Source organism: Aethalodelphis obliquidens, unplaced genomic scaffold (assembly GCF_003676395.1).
Source record: "Aethalodelphis obliquidens isolate GAN/ISIS:26980383/991018 unplaced genomic scaffold, ASM367639v1 scaffold36, whole genome shotgun sequence".
Lineage (NCBI taxonomy): Eukaryota > Metazoa > Chordata > Mammalia > Artiodactyla > Delphinidae > Aethalodelphis > Aethalodelphis obliquidens.
Window position 1 is genome coordinate 3,822,899 of NW_020837980.1, and position 25,822 is coordinate 3,848,720.

Genomic DNA, 25,822 nt, shown 5'->3' on the forward strand with positions numbered 1-25,822 from the left:
AGGGAGTATGGAATACAGCATTTCCCAAAGTCAATCATTTTTGGTAGGCATTTCCCAAGAATTTCATGAATATACTTGGGAAAAGTGCTGGTCTAGGAAAAGCAGCAAGCTCTAAAGGTGAGCATAACCACAGCTCATGCGCAGGTGGTGCTATAGGTAAGAAACAAACTGGGCTTTCTTGGAATTAGCAACGGTGACTCTTGCTCTCGGAAGACATCCCAGGCATAATCACTGGTGTTTGCTTTTCACTCACTGCCCTGGAAAAGACTGATAGTGCAGTTAGTCTCCCTGAAGACAAAGGGGTACTTTTGCATCTTGTATTTTTATTAATATAAAGTCTAGGCGAGTTGGTGATGGCAATGTTAGTGGTAGTAGTGGCGATAATGATAGTGGAAATGGTGGTGGATATGGAATTTAACTTCTATGCTTTAAAAAACAGATTGACATTAGAGAAATGCAAATCAAAACTACAATGAGGTATCACCTCACACCAGTCAGAATGGCCATCATCTAAAAATCTACAAACAATAAATGCTGGACAGGGTGTGGAGAAAAGGGAACCCTCTTGTGCTGTTGGTGGGAATGTAAATTGATACAGCCACTATGGAGAACAGTATGGAGGTTCCTTAAAACACTAAAAATAGAACTACCATACGACCCAGCAATCCCACTACTGGGCATATACCCTGAGAAAACCATAATTCAAAAAGAGTCATGTACCACAATGTTCATTGCAGCTCTATTTACAATAGCCAGGACATAGAAGCAACCTAAGTGTCCATCGACAGGTGAATGGATAAAGAAGATGTGGCACATATATACAATGGAATATTACTCAGCCATAAAAAGAAACGAAATTGAGGGTTTTGTAGTGAGGTGGATGGACCTAGAGTCTGTCATACAGAGTGAAGTAAGTCAGAACGAGAAAAACAAATACTGTATGCTAACACATATATATGGAATCTTAAAAAAAGAAAAAAAAGCTCTGAAGAACCTAGGAGCAGGACAGGAATAAAGACGCAGATATAGAGAATGAACTTGAGGACACAGGAAGGGGGAAGGGTAAGCTGGGACGAAGTGAGAGAGTGGCATGGACATATATACACTACCAAATGTAAAATAGCTCGTGGGAAGCAGTTGCATAGCACAGGGAGATCAGCTCGGTGCTTTGTGACCACCTAGAGGGGTGGGATAGGGAGGGTGGGAGGGAGGGAGATGCAAGAGGGAAGAGATATGGGGATATATGTATATGTATAGCTGATTCACTTTGTTATAAAGCAGAAACTAACACACCATTGTAAAGCAATTATACTCCAATAAAGATGTTAAAAAAAAAAAGATTGAAGACATCAGAAATGGGAATAAAAGGGTGAACATGGTTAGCATCAGAGAGTAGTGATGCATTTATCTGTGCTTCTTAGGTTGCTGACTATCCACACACTTACTGAATTGGTTTCCTTGTCTCTGAACTTCACAGAGCACATTTGGTACCTTTAGGGCTAATGGTTTGCTTTGTTCTTTGATCCTCTCCCTAACAGGATGGGCTTAATTGCCACAGTACCTCAGTGGATGCACCTTCTTCACGTTATTTTTTACTCCTTGAATTTTATTGTATTTTTTTTGTATTTATTTTTTTAAACATCTTTATTGGAGTTTAATTGCTTTACAATGTTGCGTTAGTTTCTGCTGTATAACAAAGTGAATCAGCTATATGTATACATAATATCCCCGTATCCCTCCCTCTTGCATCTCCCTCCCACTCCTTGAATTTTACATATGCATAGAGATATTAGTCCTTTTTCTTAGTGTGCACATGTGTTAATGCATGTTCTTATTTAATCCCATTTGAACAGAAGCATTGGGGAAAGTAATCACAGAATAGTCTAACATCACAGAAGGTGATAGGTGCCATCCCAAGTCTGAAGTTTTGTTTAAGAACGGCTTTATCCACATACTGGAGCACAAAATCAAGGGAACACGCTACCAAAGTAAGGAAATGCAAGGAAAGTACAGTTAAAATGAAAAAAATAAAAGTATAAATCAGCAAAAACTCAATGAACTTAATAAATTTTTTTTAATTAGACAGTTTAGGGAATTCCCTGGTGGTCCAACGGTTAGGATTCTGCACTTCCACTGCAGGGGGCACGGGTTCGATCCCTGTTCTCGGAGATCTAAGATCCCACATGCCGTGTGGCCAAAAAAAAAAAAAAATTAGATAGCTTGTTAAAATTTTATACAAATTGAGAGTGATGAAAAACAAGTAAATGAAGAAGTACACACTGTGACAGAAAAGCCTTTTAGCACTAGTACGTTCTCTTTAAAAATAAGAGCAAATCAAAAGCTCTGGGGAAAATGTGTTCTAGTTATTGTAGATAACTGTTTACAGGTCAATAGGGTGCTTTTATTTTACTCTACTATTTTTATGAGGTCTTATTTATTTATGTGAAGTTCTAAGGACTCATTTTTAAAAGTCATTGTTGCATCTGTATGTGTCCAGCTTAGAGCCCAAATAACTTAATGGGTGGATAAATCCTGTTCATGTCTTTTGGGATACCAGCATTATATAGTACTGATTTCAAAAATAGTACAGATGAGTATTTTTTTTTTTAGCAAAGAAACCAGCTTTGATGGCCTGGATACAAAATGAGAGTTCTTGTTAGGAATGATATCCTACAGTTGTGATTATCACACTGTGCTGAATGTGGCTCTACTTGGAAATGGTGGCAGAGATTCTTTTAAATTTCATCTTGCCCAGACCTGAACGAGAGATGCATACTGCAGCCTTCCTCTTTCAATTCACATATTATTGCCTCTGACTATTACCTTGAATACCTTGAATTAGTGTATGTGAGTTAAGAATACAAGGAAATATTTTTTGGAACATAACAATGGCTACTTTTCACAGTAGGTGGGGCTCCTAGATACTCAACATAAGATTTTTCTCTTTTTCAGTAAAATCAACTCAATGATTATCCAAACCAAAAACGCTCCACATTTGTATAAGACTCTGAGTGCTTTTTTTAAAAAAATAATAAAGGCCGGGGCTTCCCTGGTGGCGCAGTGGTTGAGAGTCCGCCTGCCAATGCAGGGGACACGGGTTCGGGCCCCGGTCCGGGAAGATCCCACATGCCGCGGAGCGGCTGGGCCCGTGAGTCATGGCCGCTGAGCCTGCGCGTCCGGAGCCTGTGCTCCGCAACGGGAGAGGCTACAACAGTGAGAGGCCCGCGTACAGCAAATAATAATAATAATAATAATAAAGGCCTCCCAATGACTCTTTTAGATAGGGAAGAATAGGAACCAAGAATAGGAACCAAGGTTAAGTGCCAGGTACAAAGTCACCCTTGTTTACCTTCTGCTCTTTCACATTAAACAGAGAGCAAAGTGGCTCCATCCGTGTAGATGAGTCTTAGAATCCAGTAGAATAAAATCATGATAGTAGCTAATATTTATGTAATATTTTCCAGTTTACAGACAAGTGGGTTTTATATCCATAATTTAATTTAATCTTTAAAACTACTGTGAGAGGCATTCTCATCCTCATCCCCATTTTACAGATGAAGAAACCAAGGTTTAGAGATTTCACGTGACCTTGGCCCAAGCTCTGCTGACCCAGGATTGATTGCCTGCCCTGTCCTATTCACTTTCCAATACCCATGCTGCCCAAATAACTCTCCAATCCAAAAATTACTTAATATTTAGCTATTAAATGGCATGTGATTTCCTTTTGGGAGGAAGGAACGTCCTGTTTTTTTAATCAGGAAACAGTAAGGTTTGTTTCCATTATGTCCTTTAGTAGCAGAGAGAGGTGACCCAGAAAACAGCAGAACTAATCCACGTTTACTCCACGTCGGATCTGCTTTCCTTTCTGCTCTAACTGGCAATGGGTCAAAGGCATAAAGAGGATAAGAATAGTTTAAATATGTTTTTATTTGATCCGTTTTACTATTTAAGTTTTATACCGTATCTATATCTCGTTAGGCAGCTAACTTTTAAAAATTGTGTTCGTTTTTGTAACCTAGAACTTCATGCTCCTTCTAAGAACCCAGGTGATCTCCTTAGATATGAGTTTAGATTTGATCATCCCTGAGTGAAGGACACTATCACTTTTCCTCTTTTATAAATGAGAAACTAAAATTTGGAGAAGGTAAGTTAGGTGTCAAGGTCCCTTAGTGAGGAAATAGAGTTTGTGGGAATTGAACCTCAAACTTTCTGTCCAAGTACCCTTGCCCTTAATCACCACACTCTACTGCCTCCTTGTGGCTCATCTCAAAACTGAGATACAGCCCAGAGCAGCCCTGCCCAACAGAAATACAATGACAGCCAGAATCTATAATTTAAATTTTTCAGGTAGCCATATTTTAAAACATAAAAAGGTGAAATTAATATTAATAATGTATTTTATTTAACCCCAGTATATTCAAAATATTATCATTTTAACATAATTAATATGAAAATTAATTTTTAAATTGAACATGTAAAAATATTAATGGGATAGTATACATTCTTTTTTACAATTAATATTTGAAATCCAGTGTATGTTTTACACATACAGCATACCTGAGACTAGTCATATTTCAAGTGTTCAATAGCCACATGTGGTTAGTGGCTGCTGTACTGGACAGCACAGACCTTTATTAATGACCTTGACTTTGAGAGAAATGAGTTTTTGTCCAGACCAGAAACTCTAAATAAGATGTGATTCTGTCAGAGCATCCCAGAAACCTTAGAGCACTGAGGACAAATTCCATTTGAATTCTTGGAGTTATATGACAGAGAGCTTTAGACCTGTTCACAGCAGTGCATGTCACTGACTCTTATCCAAATATATTTGACCTCTTTCATGACCATTTCCCTGGACTTTGAAGCTAATCTGTTATGATTCTGTACAGCACGTTTACAGTGTGACAGATTGATAACAGCTTTCCATGCCAGCATTCTTAGTTGATATTAATTATTGTTGGCTTTGCTTGGAACCTAAAATGTAAAAGAAAATAGGCAAGATTAGCATACAGTTTTTATGGATGAAAGAGCAGAAATCCCTGATGGCTCAAGAGAACATAATAGAATACTTTAATTCAGGGCATGGGAAAATGCTTCTGTGACTGCTTGGGTAAAACAGTGTCTGGTATTTGCTACTGAAACAGCATATTTTCATTTTAAAGAATTGTATTGTCCCTCCCATTGCCAAAATTATCTTCTATTCACATAATAGGATATGGGTGTTATATGGGTGTTACAATAAATCTTATAATCAAAAGTCAGAAGAAAATGAAATAGAATTTCCAAAATTGAGCTATTTAGCAGATGAGTTTGATAACAATATACATTTTATTTTCTTTAGGTGAATCCTTTAGAAAATTGAATTTCTAAAGAATAAAAGGATGTGGAAAAAAGGGTAACCATTAGCTCTGAAATAAATTTCAATGTTTGGGATAAATTTCCTTATAGTTTTGGCATTAGCCACACTGCCTTTTATTTCATAAAAAGGAAGTTTATACACTCAAGATAGCAGTTCTCCCCTTTCTCTACCTTTTACCTGAAACCCCAGAGAATCCAAAATGCCAGCCCACTGGATAAAGAACAACTTTTTGAGGTCGTTCTCACCACATTAGGATGTCAACTTTGGGTGGGCAACTTCTGCATCCTCCTCTTGGAATAAAATCCTTCTCCCACCCCCACTCCCATGGTGACCTGTCAACATCCAGGTTACCTCCAGTCTTACTTATCTGTAGTCTTAACTCCATTGCAATTTCTCCTCGGGGTCTTTATGTAGTTCACACCTGTCTCTCTCCAGGTCTTCTTCTCCAGCTCTTTTGAAGCCCAGTCCAGCAGCTCATTGCCACCATCTCCATCCTCATCAGGGCCATGTCACAGCCTTGTACATTCTCCTGTTGTCCTCAGGGACTCTGCAACCTTTAGTGAATTTGGTTGCATCCATCACCCAGTTCCTCTGCTGCCTTCCCTCCAGGGCCTGCCACTTCTGCTCTACCTTGACCATTCACCGACATGGCCATGCCATGGGCTTTTTAATTAGGCACACCTTTTCATTCCCTAGTGCCTGAATTCTGAAAGGTTCCTCTTTGCCCTTCACTTACTAACCTCTTCCCACCCTTCCCTTCCCCTTTCTGTCACTCCTTCTGACCCTTGGAAGGGGTCGTGGGATAACAACCTGCCACCTCCAAGCTCCCTCTGTGCTCACATTGTCTCTCCCTTTAAGACCTTGACGTTGACATGACTCCCTTCTGGGACAAATGTTATTTCCCTCTTACTCCCTCATTCCTAGTGGCCCTGCTCTTTACCATTGTTAGAACCTCTGTTCTGATTTTTATGTGTATAATGTGTAATCCCATCTCTCAGTTATCTGATCTATTTCATTAATGTATGTGACATCAGCTTAGACTCACACCTTGACCATCATTTACTTGCTCAACGGTGCCTCCAACTCAAGGTACCCGCCCCCATTGCCTGCATTTTGTAGGCAGACCAATAGTTCTCAACTTTTTCTCATTATCACTCCTCTCCCCACCCCGGGAACCACTTTAGGCCTTTTTCCCTAATCACTCCCTCCCCCAATTAAATAAATACTCAAGGACAAGATTTGTTAGGTAGTGTCAAGCTTTGAGAGACTGAAGACCACTGTAATAACTAATTTTATTTTTATATGTAATCTAACATTATCTTTCACTGCACTGCCCCCGCTCCAAGATGCGGTGTCTCTGTATGTGTGTCCTAGACCCTCATCCAATCTCTCAAGTGTTGGAGGTAAAAACATACATCTGAGTCTGATGGGGCCCTTACAAAACTCTGAAGACAGCATTGTGGGGGAAAAGCAGGATCAGGAGTTAGAGCTATTAGAAATTCATCCCTTACGGTCTTATAATACCTCCCAAATATTTTCTGTTTTCCTAATATAAGTATCCTTTGTTCCCCTCCTCAGTGCCTATGCACACACCCAGGAGATGACATAATCCTTTACTTTTACTAAGAATATTCAAGTCATTTAAGGTTAATTTTTGCAGCTTCCCTTCTTCCTACCTCATTTCTTACATATTCCTAGATGTCCTCCTCTTTTGTTCTTCCAAGGGAGGAAGGGTTGTCTTGCCTCCCTAATAAGCCTAGTGCTCACACCTGTGGTTATGTGGGGGGGTTTTTGCTTTTTTTGTTTTTTTTTGTTTTTTGCAGTACGCAGGCCTCTCACTGTTGCGGCCTCTCCCGTTGCGGAGCACAGGCTCCGGACGTGCAGGCTCAGCGGCCATGGCTTACGGGCCCAGCCGCTCCACGGCATGTGGGATCTTCCCGGACCAGGGCACGAAACCATGTCCCCTGCATCGGCAGGCGGACTCTCAACCACTGCGCCACCAGGGAAGCCCGGTTATGTGGTTTTTTAAAACTGAGGCATAATTAAATGCAAAAGTGCACAATCTTTAGTGTTTAGTACAATGAGTTTTGGCAATTTTATATACTGTTGTAATTACCCCCAAAATAACATAGAGAACATTTCACCCCAGAAAGACCCCTCATGCCTCTTTCCAGTAAATTTCTCCCTCCCCGGAGGCAATCATTGTTCAAATTTTTTCACCAGAAGCTAGTTTTAGCTTGTCATAGAACTTCATTTAAAGGTGAACATTACATATACTTTTTTGGCATCTGGATATTTTCTGTAGCATGATTTTTTTGAGTCTTATCCATGTTGTTGCATGTTACATGTTTTTTTTTAACTGATGAGTAGTATTTCACTGTGTAAATATGCTGTAATTTGTTTATCCATTTTCCTGTGGGTAGATACTTGGTTTGTTTATAGGTTTGTATGTTTAGTATTCTGGGATAAATACCTAGGAATAGAATTGTGGGTAGATGTATCTTTAATGTTTTAAGAACCTGCCAAATAAACAGTTCTCCAAAGTAACTGTACCGCTTTTCACTCCATCAACACTGGTGAGAGATCCACTTGCTTAGCATCCTCACTAACATCTGGTGTCGTCAGTCTCTTTTATTTTAGCCATTAGTCATTAGTGTAAAATCCACATGTGTTCTTGATTCTCTTTCTCTACCTTTCCCTGTCCATTATCATGGGCATTCTCTTAGGTCTTCAGATTCTTCCCATTGCACAAACTTCCACATGCCCCACATTCCCCTGGGGAACGTCTCCGTTCAGCTACTCCCTCAAGTGGTTCTCCTCACTCCTTCCTTTCTCTGATCAAATTGGTGAGAAGAACGATTGCCACTTGGTGCTTCTCCTTCCCCCCCCACCTGTTCATTCAGCCTCTGGTGGAGCTGCTCTCTAAATATCAGCTGTGAATTCCAAAGGTTCTCTGGGCTCTCACTCCCCCATGATTTCTCTGAAGTGAAGAATATGATCCTGTTGGCCTCCCACTGTTTTTGAAGCTCTTTATTTCATTTTTGTATTATAACACATTGTTTCTTTTCCATTTCCAATATCTACTCTTCTTCCTCCCTCCCTCTAAATGTCATTGATTCTCCATCACATACACACATACAGTCCAAACGTATGAACATTCAGGACTTCCCGTAATCCTGCCACTTTCTTCCTTATTTTCTGCTGCTCCCCACACTGTATAAACCCAGACACCCAGCCAAACTGACCCCTGGTCACTGTTTGAGAAATAGAAACATGCAAACTACATTTGAGAGAATATTACAGAGGTTTTAAAGTAACAGCTCTTCTAGTTCACCCAAAATATTGTTTCATTTGCATTTCATCATCTTATATTCCATGTCTGTACAAAACTGAATTATCTAGGGAATGATGAGAACGTTTACCTACTTCCTCAAGATTTGGGAGTTATTTGTATCTAAACAGATTGCTAATTATTAAAATATTTTTGTAAGTAACTCTCCCCCACCAAAACTCTTCTCAGTCATGCTGTGTTTACCAATGATTTGAGCATGAGTGAGTTGTTTTAAATCCATAGTGTGGTTTGCAAGGAAGAAGGAAGGGTCCATTTTCTCAATCCTTGCTTTTGCTGTGATGGCTGCAATAAACACTCCTGAGGCCAGAAGACAGCTCTGCACAGGAAGTACTGTCAGGGAGAGCAAGCTTTAATTTTACGCTCTTGAAGGCATTGGAAGGTCATCGTTTTCTTTCCTTGCATAAATATTTCTGACAGAGGATAATTAAACAGACCAGACTGCTTTGTCAAGTATAGGAGTTTTCAGTGGTCTTTCCTGTCCCAAAAATCATTTTCCCACCCCTTTAACTCTCATAATCTTTCCTGGACTCATTTGCAATCTAGTGCCCTTAAGCTCCTGTGCTGGGGAATGACTTGGAACAACTCTTGACTCATAGCTTAAAGAAGGTACAAATCAATTAAAAGAATACTAGAAATGCATGTTTCACTGGAAATTTCTTCTTGCGTACATTGTCTTACTTTAGAGAACCAGGCATATCAACTTTTTAATCACAAACCCAGTAGGAGATCAGCTTTGCCCTGACACAGGCTAAATTCAGAATGTAAGTTGTTAGAGAGCCTCAAAAAACTTTCAAATCTAAAAATGCTCTGTGTAGACCAGGAGGAGAAATACCAAAGACAGAAAGAGAAATATGCATGTTGTCTGTGTCCACTCTGACTCACGCTTGCCTGTGGCCTGCGGGGGTCTGTCCCAGGAAGCACCTTGGGGAGGTGAAGGAGGCTTTAAGGCTCCCTCCCTTCTTGCTGACTCCTTACTAATTCTGCCAACCTCCCTCCGTCGTACAGGGCCCACCCTGGTGCTTTCCTGTGGTGCCACCACTGCAGGGCTGACTGCCCTCAACCTTTCTGCCACCTCTCCTCCTCCAAGTGAAAAGGACAGTAACACTTGAATGACAAATTACAAAGCACCTCCTCACGTCTCATGAACCTGCCCACTGAGTGTTTGTGGAGGGCAGGCACCTTTACTCCCCTGTTACAGATGCAGGGACAGTGAGGGAGGTCATGTGACACGAGCTGTGAAGTGGGACCTCTAGAGCCATCCATTCAGTTACATCCCGCAGCCGCGCTGTCTCCCCATGCTGTCTTCGGGAATAGGAGTCGTGGAGCTTAGTGAGTTTGGATCTCAGCTCTACCACATAGCAGTGTGTGACCTGGGAGAACAACTGGATCTTGCAATGGCTCCAATCACTCACTTATAAAGTAAAAATAGTACTAGTAACCAGGTCCTCCATGAGTCCTAAACAGGAGAATGCGTGTAAGTACTTAACGTAGTTCCTAGCCCCCAATAAAGATGAAATAAGCCTTAGTTATTATTAATTATTACTAGTCCAGGGGTATAATTCCTCACTTCAATTTGAAGCTCATCTTCTTAGTATAAAGTTAATAATACATCAGAAGGAGGCAACGCATTTTCTATTCCTGCTGTTGAACAGTTTCAGGCAATATTCAACCTCCTTGAGACTCAGTTTCCTTCTCTTCAAAATAAGAGACAGGACCAGGTGATTCTGTAAAGCTGTCTAGCTGCAGGAATCTATGGTTTCAACCATGACTCCAAGGTTCTAATCTCTTTACTGAAATGTAAATGGAAGATCAGAAAGGAATTTGGAAGTCCCTTTTCTTTGCCCAGGCAATATTACCTTGGAGCAGTATCCTGCCTTTGCTGAGAAATCAGTGAGGCTTCAGGTAGAAAATCCAGATGAGACTCCAGCTGGAGAGGGGAAGGAGCCCAGGGAGCTGCCAGGGACTGCATCACCCCACGCGCACGATGCTCTGCTAAGCACGATGCCCTTGCGTGTCTATCCCACAATTACAGGAGCCTGGAGAGATTAATGTGCACCTTTCACAGATTTGGCCACTGAGGCTCATGGAGGTGGAACATCTAACCCAAGTCATACAGCTGGTGAGGGCAGAGCTGGGATTTAGACAGCAACCCACCTGCGCCAAAGCCAGGGACGTGCATTCCACTGCATCATCAAAATGACTCTTTATCTACGGGGTAGGTGAATCCTGGCTAAACCAGGCTAGTCTCAGCTGCCTTCTCTGCCAGGTTCCAACCTGGGGACGTGGTTTCTACGCTTTCCTTCAAATCACGGAAAAGCTTGGCATAAATATTTTGTGTGCTTTGAAGAGTTGCTGGCTTGGGACTCGTCCTCCCACCCCTCCCAGCCCACCTCCATGCACACGTGGTGCAGGAGCAAGGCCATCGGGGGGCAGGCGTTCTGCTGCCGGGGTCCAGGGCAGGGACCTCACCGAGCAGATGAAGATCTCAAGTACCAAAGAAGTAAACGAGGAGGGGACTCAGGAAGAACCTTTCCTCAGGACCTACTCCATGCCAGCCCCTGTGTGAGGTCTTTGTGTGAGCTCTGTCTCCGTGCCTGCAGCTGTGTGACGAGACAGCGTCAGAACTGTCCATCGTTCCCTTCCTCAGCTTTCAGCTGGGGAGAGAGGTGTTAAAGGCCAGGCACCCCACACAGGGCACACCCGACTGCCTCCCATTGTTCTCCGGTGAGTGACCTGACTCGCCCTGCAAACCCACTGCGAGAGGGAGGGGGGATTGCAGGGAATCTACTCATAATTCTAACTATAGTGAGTGTGGCTTTGCGGTCTTCACCAGCACATAACATGAACCTGTCCTCCAGACAGTTCTCCTATGTGGCTTCCATAAAGAATCAAGCAGAAACACTAGGGCAAGGGCCTGTAAACTAGGTTTCCATTGCATCGCCCAGTAAACTAGAACATAAAAGAGGCTACTCAGCGTAGGATCCAATTTTCTTCTTTTCCTTCTACTAGGAAAGACAGTAGAGCCACAGAAAAACATGTGCTCTGAAAAGATAGCCTTAGTCAGACATTCAAAATTGGACTTTCACAATTCAGTTTTTTCAGAGGAGCTGGTAGAGTCTATCAGCACCCCCTTCCCCACCCCAAATCAAAGTCTTTTCCCTTTGTGAGAGACATTATTTCTGAATCCAACAACAACAAAACACCCCAACAAAGGAATGGTAGTTAAGAGACTGCCCGGCATTCCAAGTTCACACTGGTTAATAGGAAATTTTACTACTGCCAAGGGGATTGCCAAATCCATTTATTTCTGTTATTGCATTTCCCAGATTCTCCCAAAATGTCAATACTCTTTCAAAGCAAGCATCTGCTTTCAGTTTAAATGATGTGTCATGAGATTGTATACAGGAATCCAAAAAGTTTTGTAAATTGACAAACTTAACAGGTCCTTAATTACTAAAAGAAAATGTGCTGAATTTTCTAAAAATTGCTTTTAGAAAATTTGCTTTTTCTAACTATCTGTCAGTGAGACCGAGCCAGGAAAGTGAGATGAGGCAAATGTTGTTACTTAACACACGAGAAAAACAGCCCCACTGCTGTATAACCAAAGGGAAAATTCCCTGGGAAACTACAAATGTTGAATGCCGAAATTTGCATATTATGAACAAGATCTAATTTCTACTTAATGCTTCTCTTACGAATTCAATGAGGAAGATGTTATTGGTCCCAGGGACTCCTCAGGAAGTTTAGCCTTTTGGAAATTCCTGGGGGAGACTTAAGGGAGCAGAGTTTTGCTTGCAGAATATTAGGAGATTTTTACTTCCGTTGATGCCTATATGGCTAACACCGGCACTAAGACTTGGATGCACAAAAGCGGGCATTCACCACAGAGCTTCTACGAGAGAGAAAACTGCCTCTTCCAATTGCAGCATCACCCTCCAGGCACCTCTACTGCAGCCTCCCCACATCACCTGGCATCCAGAAGTATCGCCCATCCGGGCAAATCAACCAGCCACTGTGACCCTTCTCTTTGGCTCCGATTGTTCCAGAAAGTCTTCTTTCTCCTTTTACCTTTCCTCATCCTGTTACATTTTACTCTTATATCAAGGAACAACTGATCAGGCAGACCCCACATAGTAACCAGGGCAGAGTTTCTAAAGCAGAGGCTGAAGACCACCCTCACCAGAATCACCTGAGGGGCTTTTTAAGATTTTTAAGAATAATGATTCCTTGGCCCTGCCTCAGACCTACTGAATCTTATGAAGCCTGGGATCCTACATTTTATCAAACACTGAATGATTCTTAAGCACTAAAATTTGAGAACAGTTGATCTAAGGAAAAAGTGAAGATAGAATATTTTAGGTCATGGAGGATTGTCGATCATCGGCTGGTGACTTTCTTTGGCAGATGAAGACATTCAGGATGCAGAGAGGCAATAAATATTTCCTAACCCAGGAGCGCTTCACTCCTCCCTGCTTCTCCCATCTACCCAGGGATCTCTAATAGTTCCCTCAGTGTCTGCTGAATCCTTCACAGAAGCTCAGACAGACCTCAGTGTCCTGAGTGTGACATGAGTTTCCAGAGGATCTCAGAGTGTTCCTTTCTGTGACTCCAGACAAAAGGTGTGCCCGTGCCTAATTGGACGGGGGATGTACTGAGGCTTCATTTTGTCAATTTATTCACCTGTTATGAGCTACGTACTTCAAGCTTTTTCTCTGGAATTCAGAAAAACAACCTGTGGACTTGGTTACCTGTATCACATGCTTGGTGAATTCAGAGGAAGATGTTATTTTCATATTTTCCCCCTTTTGAATTGACTTGTCAATTCAGTCTAAATGGCTAACAGAGTATTCCTATATAGAGGGGGCTTACATTGATAATGGGCTTTGGATTTCACTGAACTGCCTGTTATAGAGCCAAAAGAATGCATTAGGGAGTTTTAATACTGTCTAATGCTGGCCCAGGGGTGATCTGTACTGTCAGAATACAAAGGTAATTCCCATTATTAAGAATTTTGTAAAGTCGATTTGAAATTTTCTGCCTCTCTTGTTATTCCTTTTTACATGGAAATAACTGCTTAAAACTTTCTTTTCTAAGAAGCTTTCCTGGCGTGGCTGAAAAAGAGGTTCAAAATTGCTCCTAATTCTTTCTTGCTTAAATATTCACCTTTAGCCATCACCCCTGCAAAATGAAGACCTACTCCTTTGTGTGGCTCTAATAGCAGCTGAGTGGATTCTGAACTATCAGTCTGCCATTTCGGCCTCCTCAGCTTGACATTTGCCTTAGAATGAGGTTTTTAGGGGTTTTGACTCTGCTTATTACTGGGTTATTTTACATTTAGTGCAGTGCTATTCAGTTGTGTATTTTTTGTTTGTTTGTTTTTTTGTTTTTTTTGCGGTACGTGGGCCTCTCACTGTTGTGGCCTCTCCTGTTGCAGAGCACAGGCTCCTGACGCGCAGGCTCAGTGGCCATGGCTCACGGGCACAGCCGCTCCACGGCATGTGGGATCTTCCCGGACCGGGGCACGAACCCGCGTCCCCTGCATCGGCGGGCGGACTCTCAACCACTGCGCCACCAGGGAAGCCCTCAGTTGTGTATTTAATGATGATTTTTACACCCAAAATCCATTATGGTATAAGACCAGACACAGGAAAAATCACTCTAACATCTAACTTAAATTTCTCATGAATAATTTGAAATGTGAAAGTACTGATATATTACTTTAGAAGGAATTTCAAAAACACCACATTTTTAAAAGTGTGTGTGTGAGGGGGAGGTGACTTCCCTGGTGGCGCAGTGGTTAAGAATCTGCCTGCCGATGCAGGGGAGACAGGTTTGAGCCCTGGTCCAGGAAGATCCCACATACCGCAGAGCAGCTAAGCCCGTGCACCACACTACTGAGCCCGTGCTCTAGAGCCCGCGAACCGCAACTACTGGAGCCCATGCTCCGCAGCAAGAGTAGCCCGCGTAAGAAGCCCACGCACCGCAATGAAGAGTAGCCCGCGCTCGCGGCAACTAGAGGAAGCCCGCGCACAGCAACAAAGACCCAACGCAGCCAAAAAAAAACCAAATTAATTAATTAATTAAAAATAAATAAATAAAAGTGGTGGGGGGGAATATAGGTTTTAATGGGTGATTTTAGAAACATTAAATGAGCTACTAAAAGCCAAAATATATAATACCTACTGTGTGCCAGAGACGCAGGGCGGACAATTTGCCTAAGGGAGCACTGTTAGGAAATAGTGGAGATGGAGTCATAACCCAGTCATTCTGGCTTTTGAATCTGTGCTTTTAGCTACTCTTCAGAGTTAAGCTAGAGAAGCTGCTTAACAGTGCCTGCTAAATAAGAAGTGCTCAATGAATGGAAGCTATACTTGTAATTTTCTTATGAGTCTAAGGCTTGGGACGCTTCTCTTTTTCTAGGATCACTTCTACAATATTGAAAAAGCTGTAGAAACAGAAATATAAAATAGAGAAATATATCATTCTCCTCTGTTAGTTAAAAAGAAAGCTTATTTAAGGAGATTTACAAAGATCTAGGAATAAAGAAAATATTAAAACGCATGGTTTTAAAAAAATAATTTAACGATTATTGAATTTCTATTTGCGCAGATCACTGTACTAGTCTCTGGGATAAAAGAAGTAAGATTAATAACATATGGGTCCTGCCTATGAAAGAGCTTACAACTTAGTAATGGTCACAGACAGAGCACATGACATTTAACAGAGTGGATGCAGAAAGGCCAATCATGGCCTGGTGATGGAACACGCGAAAGTTGAAATTGCGTATTCGAATCCTAGTGGTATAGTAGCTGTGTGGTCAGGGCAAATCGTGTGAGCTCTCCAAATCTCAGGTTTTTATTTTTGTTGGGGTGGTGGTTGCTAGTATTGTTTTCTAAATCTTTATAATGGAGATAATTTTGCATAATTCATAATGCTTAATGGGAATTAAATAATGCAAAGGAATCACTTAACTCTGTCTTTAGCAGAGAGTAAATGTTCAGCAGACAACTACTGTGAAACCTGAAGCTTTAAAAACCTACCTGTGTGGCGCCCTCACTGATAGACTCCCACCCCCCCCGCTGAAGGCACTGGGGCAGCCCTTCAGGTGCTGTGCCAGGGCCTTGCAGAAGCCCAGTGGGCTCAAGCCCAGTTACTGCTCAGAATGTTGAGCTGAAGAACAAAGGGCAGCTGCCCCCTTGGAGGCCACAACAAGGCTTTTAATAGTGATTCCCCTATCTTTTCTTCTTAATGGAGGCTCAAAAAGAAAATCAAAATTTAAGAAAGGTAGCATCTATATGGTTTTTGATTGTGTTGCATGGTTAGGAGCTCTGATAAGGGGATCATCAGAGCTATTAAAAGGCCCAACCTCAGAACACTAAGGCCTTTACAAAAGCACGTCAAGTGATTTTAAACCTACAGTGAGGGCAGAGAAGCAGTGGAGTACTGATCTCTTAGGTTCTGTAGAATAGATACCAAAGGCCACTCAATCTGGCTGGACTAGTACCCACTTGTCCACACCACTGGGTACGTTTGGAACATTGGTCAGGACCATACTATAGAGGGTTTTAAACTAAGAGTCTATCTGTAAGCAGTAGGGCATTAATGAAGATTTTTATATAAGGGAATGTGTTGAGAGCAGTGCTCTAGAAAAAAATGTATCTTTTAGTTGTCTGTAAATAGAAGGAGGAGAAAGAGGGAACTAGAAACAGGGTGTGGACTAAGCTGTTAGCAAGCACAACTCAGTAAGATGCACTCTAGGCTGCAATAATCCAATAGAATTGTAGGAATATTGCCCTTGTTTTTGAATATGGGATAATTAGCAAAGAAACATGGGCCATAATGCAGATATGAAAGCATGCTATTGAATTCAGAAACAGGTTGCAATGAAGTTCAATTCTCACGTGGTAATTCCGTTACTATATGGCCAAGGAAGGTTCTATTTAGGTGATTATTTGCTGTAAGTTATTGTGTCAAAACCACACCAATTTCATAAACTCCTACCAAAGGGTGAGCAAAAGAGAAACCACAGAAGAAATATACCTTCCCTGCTATTCCTCTTCCTTTCAGAAACATAAACAGCAACAATAAATTTACCACTTATCCATTTCTTGGGCTTTCTTAAAAAACATTTAAAAATATCTGTCAACTTGGCATGTACCTGACCCCTATTGGGCTCTAATGACTTTCAAAGGCTCCCAGGGAAAAGCAGAGTCATCCAAGAGTGCAGAGCTAAGAGGAAAAATCTCATCTGCCCCAGTTTTTGCATCTCGTAATAGTTACATACCATGTGAAATTACATGATGAGATGTTTTTTGAAAGTATATCAGTCAGGGACTTACCTGGTGGCACAGTGGTTAAGAATCCACCTGCCAATGCAGGGGACACGGGTTCCAGCCCTGGTCCGGGAAGATCCTACATGCTGCGGAGCAGCTAAGCCCGTGCACCACAGCTACTGAGGCTGCACTCTAGAGCCTGCAAGCTACAACTAATGAGCCCGCGTGCCTACAGCTACTGAAGCCCGCACACCTAGAGCCCATGCACCACACCAAAGAGTAGCCCCTGCTCACCACAATTAGAGAAAGCCCACACAGAGCAATGAAGACCCAACACAGCCAAAAATAAATAAATTTTTTTTAAAAAAAGTATATCAAGTCAGTCTCTCAAGAGATTAATAGAGGTACAGTTTTTCATAAAGAATTCGAGTTCCCTGTACATAACTTTGATGCTAACTTTTCCAATATGTCACATGAATGTGAATGGACAACCTCAAGTATTTAGATTCACTCACTGTAGTAAGTGGTAATTAACCTCACTGAGTTTATATATGAAAGATTAAGCTGTCATTCTAACTGATGTGAGTCATAACAAATGAAAATCATTAACTCTTTGCTATCAAATTGTTGTGGCTTTTTCTCTGCTGATTTTAAAGAATATCCAAGCTAAATTATGTCCTGAGGGGCTTAATTTTCAGACTCAGTTTCCTAAATCTATATCTTCCTTTGGATTTGGGGAAAATTTCCAAATTAATGTTAATAAAGATTTACGAAATCCTTGGAGGAAGACTTCTTCTAACCATGAAACCAATAGTTAAATTACCAGGATTAAAAGTAAGTTTTCATAAAAATAGAACTACCATATGATACAGCAATCCCACTACTGGGCATATACCATGAGAAAACCATAATTCAAAAGGAGACATGTACCACAGTGTACATTGCAGCACTATTTACAATAGCCAGGTCATTGAAGCAACCTAAGTGTCCATCGACAGGTGAATGGATAAAGAAGATGTGGCACATATATACCATGGAATATTACTCAGCCATAAAAAGAAAGGAAATTGAGTTATTTGTAGTGAGGTGGATGGACCTAGAGTCTGTCATACAGAGTGAAAGAAGTCAGAACGAGAAAAACAAATACTAACAAATACTTTATATGTATGCTAACACATATATATGGAATCTAAAAAAAAAAAAAGGTTCTTATGAACCTAGGGGCAGGACAGGAATAAAGATGCAGATGTAGAGAATGGACTTGAGGACATGGGGAGGGGGAAGGGTAAGCTGGGACGAAGTGAGAGAGTGGCATTGACATATATACACTACCAAATGTAAAATAGATAGCTAGTGGGAAGCAGCAGCATAGCACAGGGAGATCAGCTTAGTGCTTTGTGACGACCTAGAGGGGTGGGATAGGGAGGGTGGGAGGGAGGCACAAGACAGAGGGGATATGGGGATATATGTATATGTATAGCTGATTCACTTTGTTATACAGCAGAAACTAGCACAACATTGTAAAGCAATTACAAGATGTTAAAAAAAAAAAGCAGTTTTCATTTAAAAACATGTGCCCATGAAAGAATTACTTCAAGGTATATTTTAGAAACGCAAGCATATGTAAACATAGTGGTCTTCCATAGAGTTTTACAGACACTCTGAATGTCAACTAAATGAATGAATTGACAAGAAAGCAACACTGAGAGAGCTATAATGCCAGTTTCTTATAACCGCACAACTTTAAAGCCACATCCCAAAGATGAGCCACTTAACGACACAGGTGTTACACCTTGATATCAAGGGCAGGACTATGTATCGAGAGGAGCCAGAGTTTGAGTTAGCTATACCCCATTAAGGAGAGGATAGTGTGGACAGCCACCTCCCCTGGGAAATAGCTAACGCAATGACAAATGTTTTCACGTTTGCTACATTGAATAGTGTATTGAATGCAAGAGAGACATTGAATGCAATGCCTCTGCTGGAAACATGACCTTTTTTTCAAGGTCTGTGATAGGAGACTGTCTTCTGCGTAAAATCGTCTTGTAACATGTTGCTTCTATAATTGGAACTCAAACGTATGGAGTCAATACTAGTTTTCCCCTATAGATCTTCATCCTGTAGAGCCTGAAGCCCTACACAGGGGTTCTATATAGCAGGAGCTACTCTCAGCTGCCTTTGATAGTTCAGGGAGCCGTGCTACTAAAATCTCAATGTGAGTACAAATTACCTGAGAATCTTTTTAACATTCAGGGTCTGATTCTTTAGGTCCAGATGGGACCTGAGACTCTGTACTGCTAACCAGCTCCTAGGTGATGTTGATGATTACTGGTCCATGGTTCACACTTCGGGCATCAAGCTCATAGGAGGTGGATTTCTAAGTAGTTAGAATAAGCAAGTATAGTGTGATGGAAGAGCACCAGATCTTGACTCAGAACACTAGTTATGGAAATATGATGAGTCACTTGACTTTTCTGAATCCAAATTTTTCTCATTAGAAAAATGAGTGTAATAGGACAGTAATACCTGCTGCCTGGGATTGCTGTGAGAATTAAATTAATGATGTTATGTGAAAATTGACCAGAGCATTTGGCACATATTCATTGTTGAATAAATGATTGTTGACCCTACGTAGTAAAAACATAAGCACACAGTTCAGTATTGGTAACTCATAAAGTTGGGGGACCCTTAGGCTGTGTGCCCTCCGTAGTTCCAGTGGTTCTATTCTTCATTCCACCTCTTTTGCCAATTACAATGTCTAGCATTTAGCAAGTGGTCAGTGTATGTGGAATTGTATTGATGGCAAAGTTGATCACTGCCAGCGTATATTTTTGGCTTCAGGGATACTGATATCAGGCTAATGACACAGTGTTTCCCCATGACACTAACAGGAAAGAGAACTTTCGCCCAAAATAGTGGTAACAACTTTGAAGCCTTGAGTTCTCTTTAAATAAAAAATGTAATCACTGGGGGCTTCCCTGGTGGCGCAATGGTTGAGAGTCCGCCTGTCGATGCAGGGGACACGGGTTCGTGCCCCAGTCCGGGAAGATCCCACATGCCGCAGAGCAGCTGGCCCTGTGAGCCATGGCCACTGAGCCTGCACGTCCAGAGCCTGTGCTCCACAACGGGAGAGGCCACGACAGTGTGAGAGGCCCACGTACCGCAGGAAAAAATATATATATAATCACTGGGAGAAGACTAAAATAAAGATCATCAGCCCGATTTTTAATAAAAATATGAGGATAAAAGAGCTGATCATTCTTTGCCAGCCAGTAGTCACAGTATCTTCTAATTTCACAAATTATGTGTAAAAGGTATCTCTCTTGATAGAAAAGCAAAGATGAACGTGGGAAGTTTGGCTGGCTTGTTGCTGATAGGTGGCTCAGACCCCATTAGGAGCCAGCCTGCAGAGGTGCAGTTAGTACTGCAGGGGTTCAAACCATCCTCCACATGGTTGAAAACTGGCTCCCATGCCACCCAGGTCATGTGCCCCAAATTGCTCCTCTGAAGGTCAAACTTTCTGCTTAATAAACTTGTACATTTTTAAATAAAACTCTCAAGAGCACACAGCGAGAAATGGAAGGTAGAGAAATCAGTGAATAACCTGCAGTGTCATTTATATCTTAACATCTCTTTCCATTGAGAATTCAGAGACAGAAACTTATTAGCACCTGGAGGAAGTCTAATGTAATTCATTTGCAGTAAAATCAGAGTGAATCCGTTAATCTTTGCTAAAAGAAATGAGATTTTCAAGTCTAATCAGAGGATTTAAAGTTTTATTAAAAGGTGTTCTTTTTTACCCTCTTATAACCTATAGGTCTCAGGAGAAAAAGGAAGAGGCTATCATCTTACTGAAAGATTCCATTAAATATGGTCCCGAGTTTGCAGATGCATATTCAAGCTTAGCTTCATTACTGGCTGAGCAGGTAATTGTTACCATTTAGTTTCACATAATATTTTTAAATGTTTCTGTTGAATATATAAATTAATATTACACAGATTTTTATATGTATCATTTAACTTGTAAGCTCATATTAGACAACTGATCTCTATGTCAGTTTTCTTCTTGATAGAAATTACAAACCTAGTTTTCTCACTCCAGTATTCTTTGTGTATGTAGGTGGCCTCTAGACAAAGATGGTCCATTATATAGGCCATTGCTATATTCTCCATCACTTTGGGACAAAATCTAACAAGAACAATACATGGTATTTGCTGGTTTTATTACTACTCACTTATATTTTTCTGGGGAATTGCTAATGGTCTAAGATCTCTGAACTCATTATGGAACCAATTACCAATAATCTTATAGATCCTATGTCTTATAACTGTTAGAAGATCACAGGGTCTTGTAGGACAGGCTCCTAAGAGAGAACATTTCTCACGGCGTAAAGCAGAGGGGTATTTTGATTCCCCCTCATTCTTCTCATTGTGTCTAAACCATTTGATCCCACTTTTGGTGTCCTGGATGCATGCCCCCTGCTGTGGGGAAAACAAATGTAAGTTGTCTTCTCTAAATTGACGATATAGTTTCGTTGACACACATAAGTGCCCACAATAGAAGGTAGATTCTGCTATCCACACAATTGCCAGATTGTCTTTAAAATTAAACTTAGCACCTTTGAAAGATGCCCTGCAGCATTGGCTTAAATATAATGAATGATTTGATGCTGCATGTCAGGTACAGAGGGGTGCAATTTGCGTTTCAAAAACTGTGGAGGTTTCACCAGGAAACAAAATTAGGACACTCAATGAATATTTAAGTGTCAGAAATGATAAGTCTAGTTGTCTTGCTCTAATATTCTCCATATAGTGTAGGTGGGCTTTAGACAAAAGCCTGTGTCTGTAGTGGATGATTTTTTTTTTTTTTTTTTTTTTTTTTTTGCGGTACACGGGCCTCTCACTGCTGTGGCCTCTCCCGTTGCGGAGCGCAGGCTCTGGACGTGCAGGCTCAGCGGCCATGGCTCACGGGCCCAGCCGCTCCGCGGCATGTGGGATCTTCCCGGACCGGGGCCCGAACCCGTGTCCCCTGCATCGGCAGGCGGACTCTCAACCACTGCGCCACCAGGGAAGCCCTGTAGTGGATGATTTTAATACCTGTTTTAGCACAATGTTTAAGCTGAAGTGACGCTCGCCATGTTCTATGGTATACACGGCAGTCCTCAGCTGCCTTTGGCTTGTGTTGAAGCAGACACAGTGGGAGTTTCCTGAAGAAAAGATTGACTCCATCATTATTCTCTTTTCTCACCTCATCCTGGCTCCTTCATTTTCATAGGAAGACCCTCCCTGCCTCTGCCTGGTTGGGTGTCTTGCAGCTACTCAGACAAGCCGCACACAAAGTTAGGGCCTTTGCACTAACTGTGCCTTTTGCCTGCAACACTGTTCTGCCTGACGTCACAGTTCCTTCCTCATCTCATGCTGGTTTCTGCCCACATAGTTCCATATCAGAGGGCTGTCTGTGATTACCCTTTCAAAATAACTCCCTCGCTGCCCCACATGTTTCTCTGTCTCCTGGCCCTGGCTGACTTCTCCCCAGAGCATTTATCACCGTCTAACATACATCTATTTGCATGTGATCTTTCTCCCACCACTAGAATATTTCCGCGAGCCAGTCTCCATGAGAATGGCTGTCTCTTTTACTCAAGGCTTTCCCCCCATGTCTGTCACGTTGTATGCAGGCAGTAAATACTGAGTGAATAAATGAATGGATATGAACTGAAGACCATGTAGCTCCTGCAATCCAGGACGTGATCTAGATTTCACTCATATTTGAAGTAGGGCTGGGCATGTGGGCCACCATGCTGTTTCATAACGGAACTGCGCCTCACGTCGTGCCCTTGTCCTTCACTGAGGGACAGCGTGAGGACAGCCAGGTGAAACTACTCCTTCTAACTGCAGGGTTGGGGCGGGGTTGAGGCCAACACCTGTTACATGGTTCACTGGCTTCTGAATGAGGACTCGAGGGAGAAATTTCTGTCATGTCTCAGGATTAGGAACGGCCAGCCTTCTCCTGAATTACACGTTTTTTGCTTTATTTTTAATCTAATGCATGAAGGACCTTACAAATGCTAAGAAAATCAGTTCTAGTTCCATCCCCCTTGGGCCCCCCTCTGACTAACCGCCGCCTGGATGGGATAGGCTGCTTTTCTGTGTGCGCTGCTTGTACTTGGTTTATCATTTTTCTTAATAATTTATTTTATTCAATTTGTGCTCTATATTTTTGAAAGCTGCCTCCGTTTCTCTGTAAGTGAATAAATAAAGCATTGCATTGAGTTCCCAGTCATATCTTTTTTCACAACTTGGCGGGGCAGATAGTGAACACTGAAGCGCTCTTCTTGATGCAAATTACCCTGAAGGTAAATGACAAAGCCACTCACCTAATACCAGTGACGACACAGTGTGTTGTTTTGGGGGAGCTCTTTACAGACATTCACACAGTTCCATCTTCCTATAGTGCCGTCTTTTCTTTCTCTCCTTCTAAATCATCCTCATATTTCAAGATTCAGTTCAACTTTCACGTCCTCCGCCAACACTCATCCACCTCCCCGTCACATGGGAGTTGTTAGATTTTCCTCGGAGCTCCTGTGACATCTTTGGGAACATGCATCAACTCACAAACCAATCATATATTTTTATGTCTTGAATTAACGTCTGAACTATAGTTTAAACAGTTTGTCAGGCTTATTTTTCCTCACAAGACTGCAAGTTTTATAAGAAAAACCTTGTCTTCCTTGTATGCCTGTTCCTTCTCTAGGGCTCAGGGTACTTCACTGTATAAAGCAGGTGGGTATTCATACAGCATCTCTGGGCTTAATGCACTTTGGAGGTCAGTTCCCCTGTGCTGTGCTATTAGGAGCATTTGACAGTGAACAGGGCGGCAGCCTGATTGTAGACCCCACTTCATAGTACAGACTATGTACAGACCCCACTTCCTTGCCTGTACAGACTCTGGTGAGGAGTGCTTTACCTCTCTGAGCCTCAGTTTCCAAATCTGAAAATTGATAGCTATATGGATCTGACATTTTAAGAGTGTCTAAAACTATCCGTGTAACACCAAGTGCTAATGAATATTTTCATGAATAACTTAAGGCTCCACTTTAATTAGTGCTATGGTTTCTATACAAACAAAACATTAACATGTTAATATTGTGAAAAGCAATTTGTTTTACTAAATACTGTATCCAAAAGTTTCAAGTTGTATTCCTTTTCTAAATTGATGAACTCCAAATTCATAAAAAGTTACTTTTTTTTGTTTGTTTAATTAATTAATTTATTTATTTTTGGCTGCTTTGGGTCTTCATTGCTGAGCACAGGCTTTTCACTAGTTGCAGCGCCCAGGCTTCTCATGGCGGTGGCTTCTCTTGTTGCAGAGCACGGGCTCTAGGCGCATGGGCTTCAGTAGTTATGGCACGCAGCCTCAGTAGTTGTGGCGCACGGGCTTAGTTGCTCCGTGGCATGTGGGCTCTTCCCGGACCAGGGCTCAAACCCGTGTCCCCTGCATTGGCAGATGGATTCTTAACCACTGCGCCACCAGGGAAGCCCTAAAACAATACTTTGAATCATTTCCTAATGATAGATTCCTAGAAGTTGAATTCCCATATCAAAGAGTATCAGCATTTCATGACTTTTGAGATGTGTTACTAAACTGCTTTCTTAAAGAGTGGTACCAATATGCTGTGCCACCAGCAGTGTGCAGCCTCTAAGTCTTGAATGTTAGCGGAACATTTAAATGGAAATAGCATGTGGACAGATGACAGTGGGAGAGATCAGGGCTAAAGATAGATTTAGGACTTCAAATAAATGAGTCCATATTATGAGTAGGTAATCCCTCTGAGGGGAAAATGAAGAGTAGTGTGGGGAGGAAAACCTTCAAGAATTTTTAACCTTCTCATTTTGTAGATAAAAATATGAGCTGCACAGAATTAAGTACTGCTCAAGGTCATACAAATAACTAGTGTCAGGACCAAGACTGGAGCCTGGTAACTCGATTCCTTCCCCACTGCTCTTTCACTGTATGATGCTGGGGTCCCATGATTGGACTGTGGTAATGGGGCTGTAGTTAATGAGGTTAGGTATACAAGGGGCCAGGTGGGAGGGGGGAAGAAAAATGATAGAGGAAACCTCATAACATGAGTTGTCATAGATGTTAGATACATAAAAGGATCCAGAATAAATTTGCCCCTCTGTGTCTACTGCAGCATAGAAGTCAAGAAGACAGGACAGAAAATAAACTCTTAGATTTGAAGTCCGGATGGTCTCTGGCTTACTAGCCTCTTTTGGTTTTCTATTAGCATTCAGAACTGGCCGTACTCCAACTTCACAGATAGGATTGTAAACATTTACAAGCCCACCATCATTTTTAACTAGCCTACTCTTGCCATAGATTATATAGCTTGCATTACACTAGCAGTAAAGGAAATGAAGTTAACATAATGACTTGATCCACTGTACATTATTGCTAGCCCCAGGTTTATAGCCTATTGAAAAACTCAATTAATTAATTTGATAACACTTAAAATATTTTTCTTTTATATATTTTGGGATATGACTTCACCTGATACAAGAATGAAAAGAAAATTGGAACAGTAAAATATAAGTTAGAAGTATAGATCAAAAATAAGAGAGGTCCACGGTCAGCGTCTCTTCTTTGACAAGTGCCGTCTTTTGGGTAGATTCAGGCACATATACCATCGCATTTGTGGTCAGGTCACCTTGTGCTGAACCTACCGTAATAATTTATTGATTAAATTATTCAGCTCATATTTATTGAACATTTAGGTATCACCAAGTATTAGAAATTGCTGAAGTAGCAAGGTACGGGCCTCAACTCATGGAACT

At 41.6% G+C, this 25,822-nt stretch overlaps 1 protein-coding gene across 1 annotated transcript in view; it reads left to right on the forward strand.

Annotated features, from left to right (window-relative positions):
- The window catches only part of TMTC1 (transmembrane O-mannosyltransferase targeting cadherins 1), a 259,841-nt gene that overhangs the window by 207,316 nt on the left and 26,703 nt on the right, over positions 1 to 25,822 (forward strand). The window contains exon 13 of the mRNA XM_027129326.1: positions 20,802 to 20,910. Within this exon, the coding sequence (XP_026985127.1) occupies positions 20,802 to 20,910 (109 nt within the window). The remainder of the gene's footprint in view (positions 1 to 20,801; positions 20,911 to 25,822) is intronic.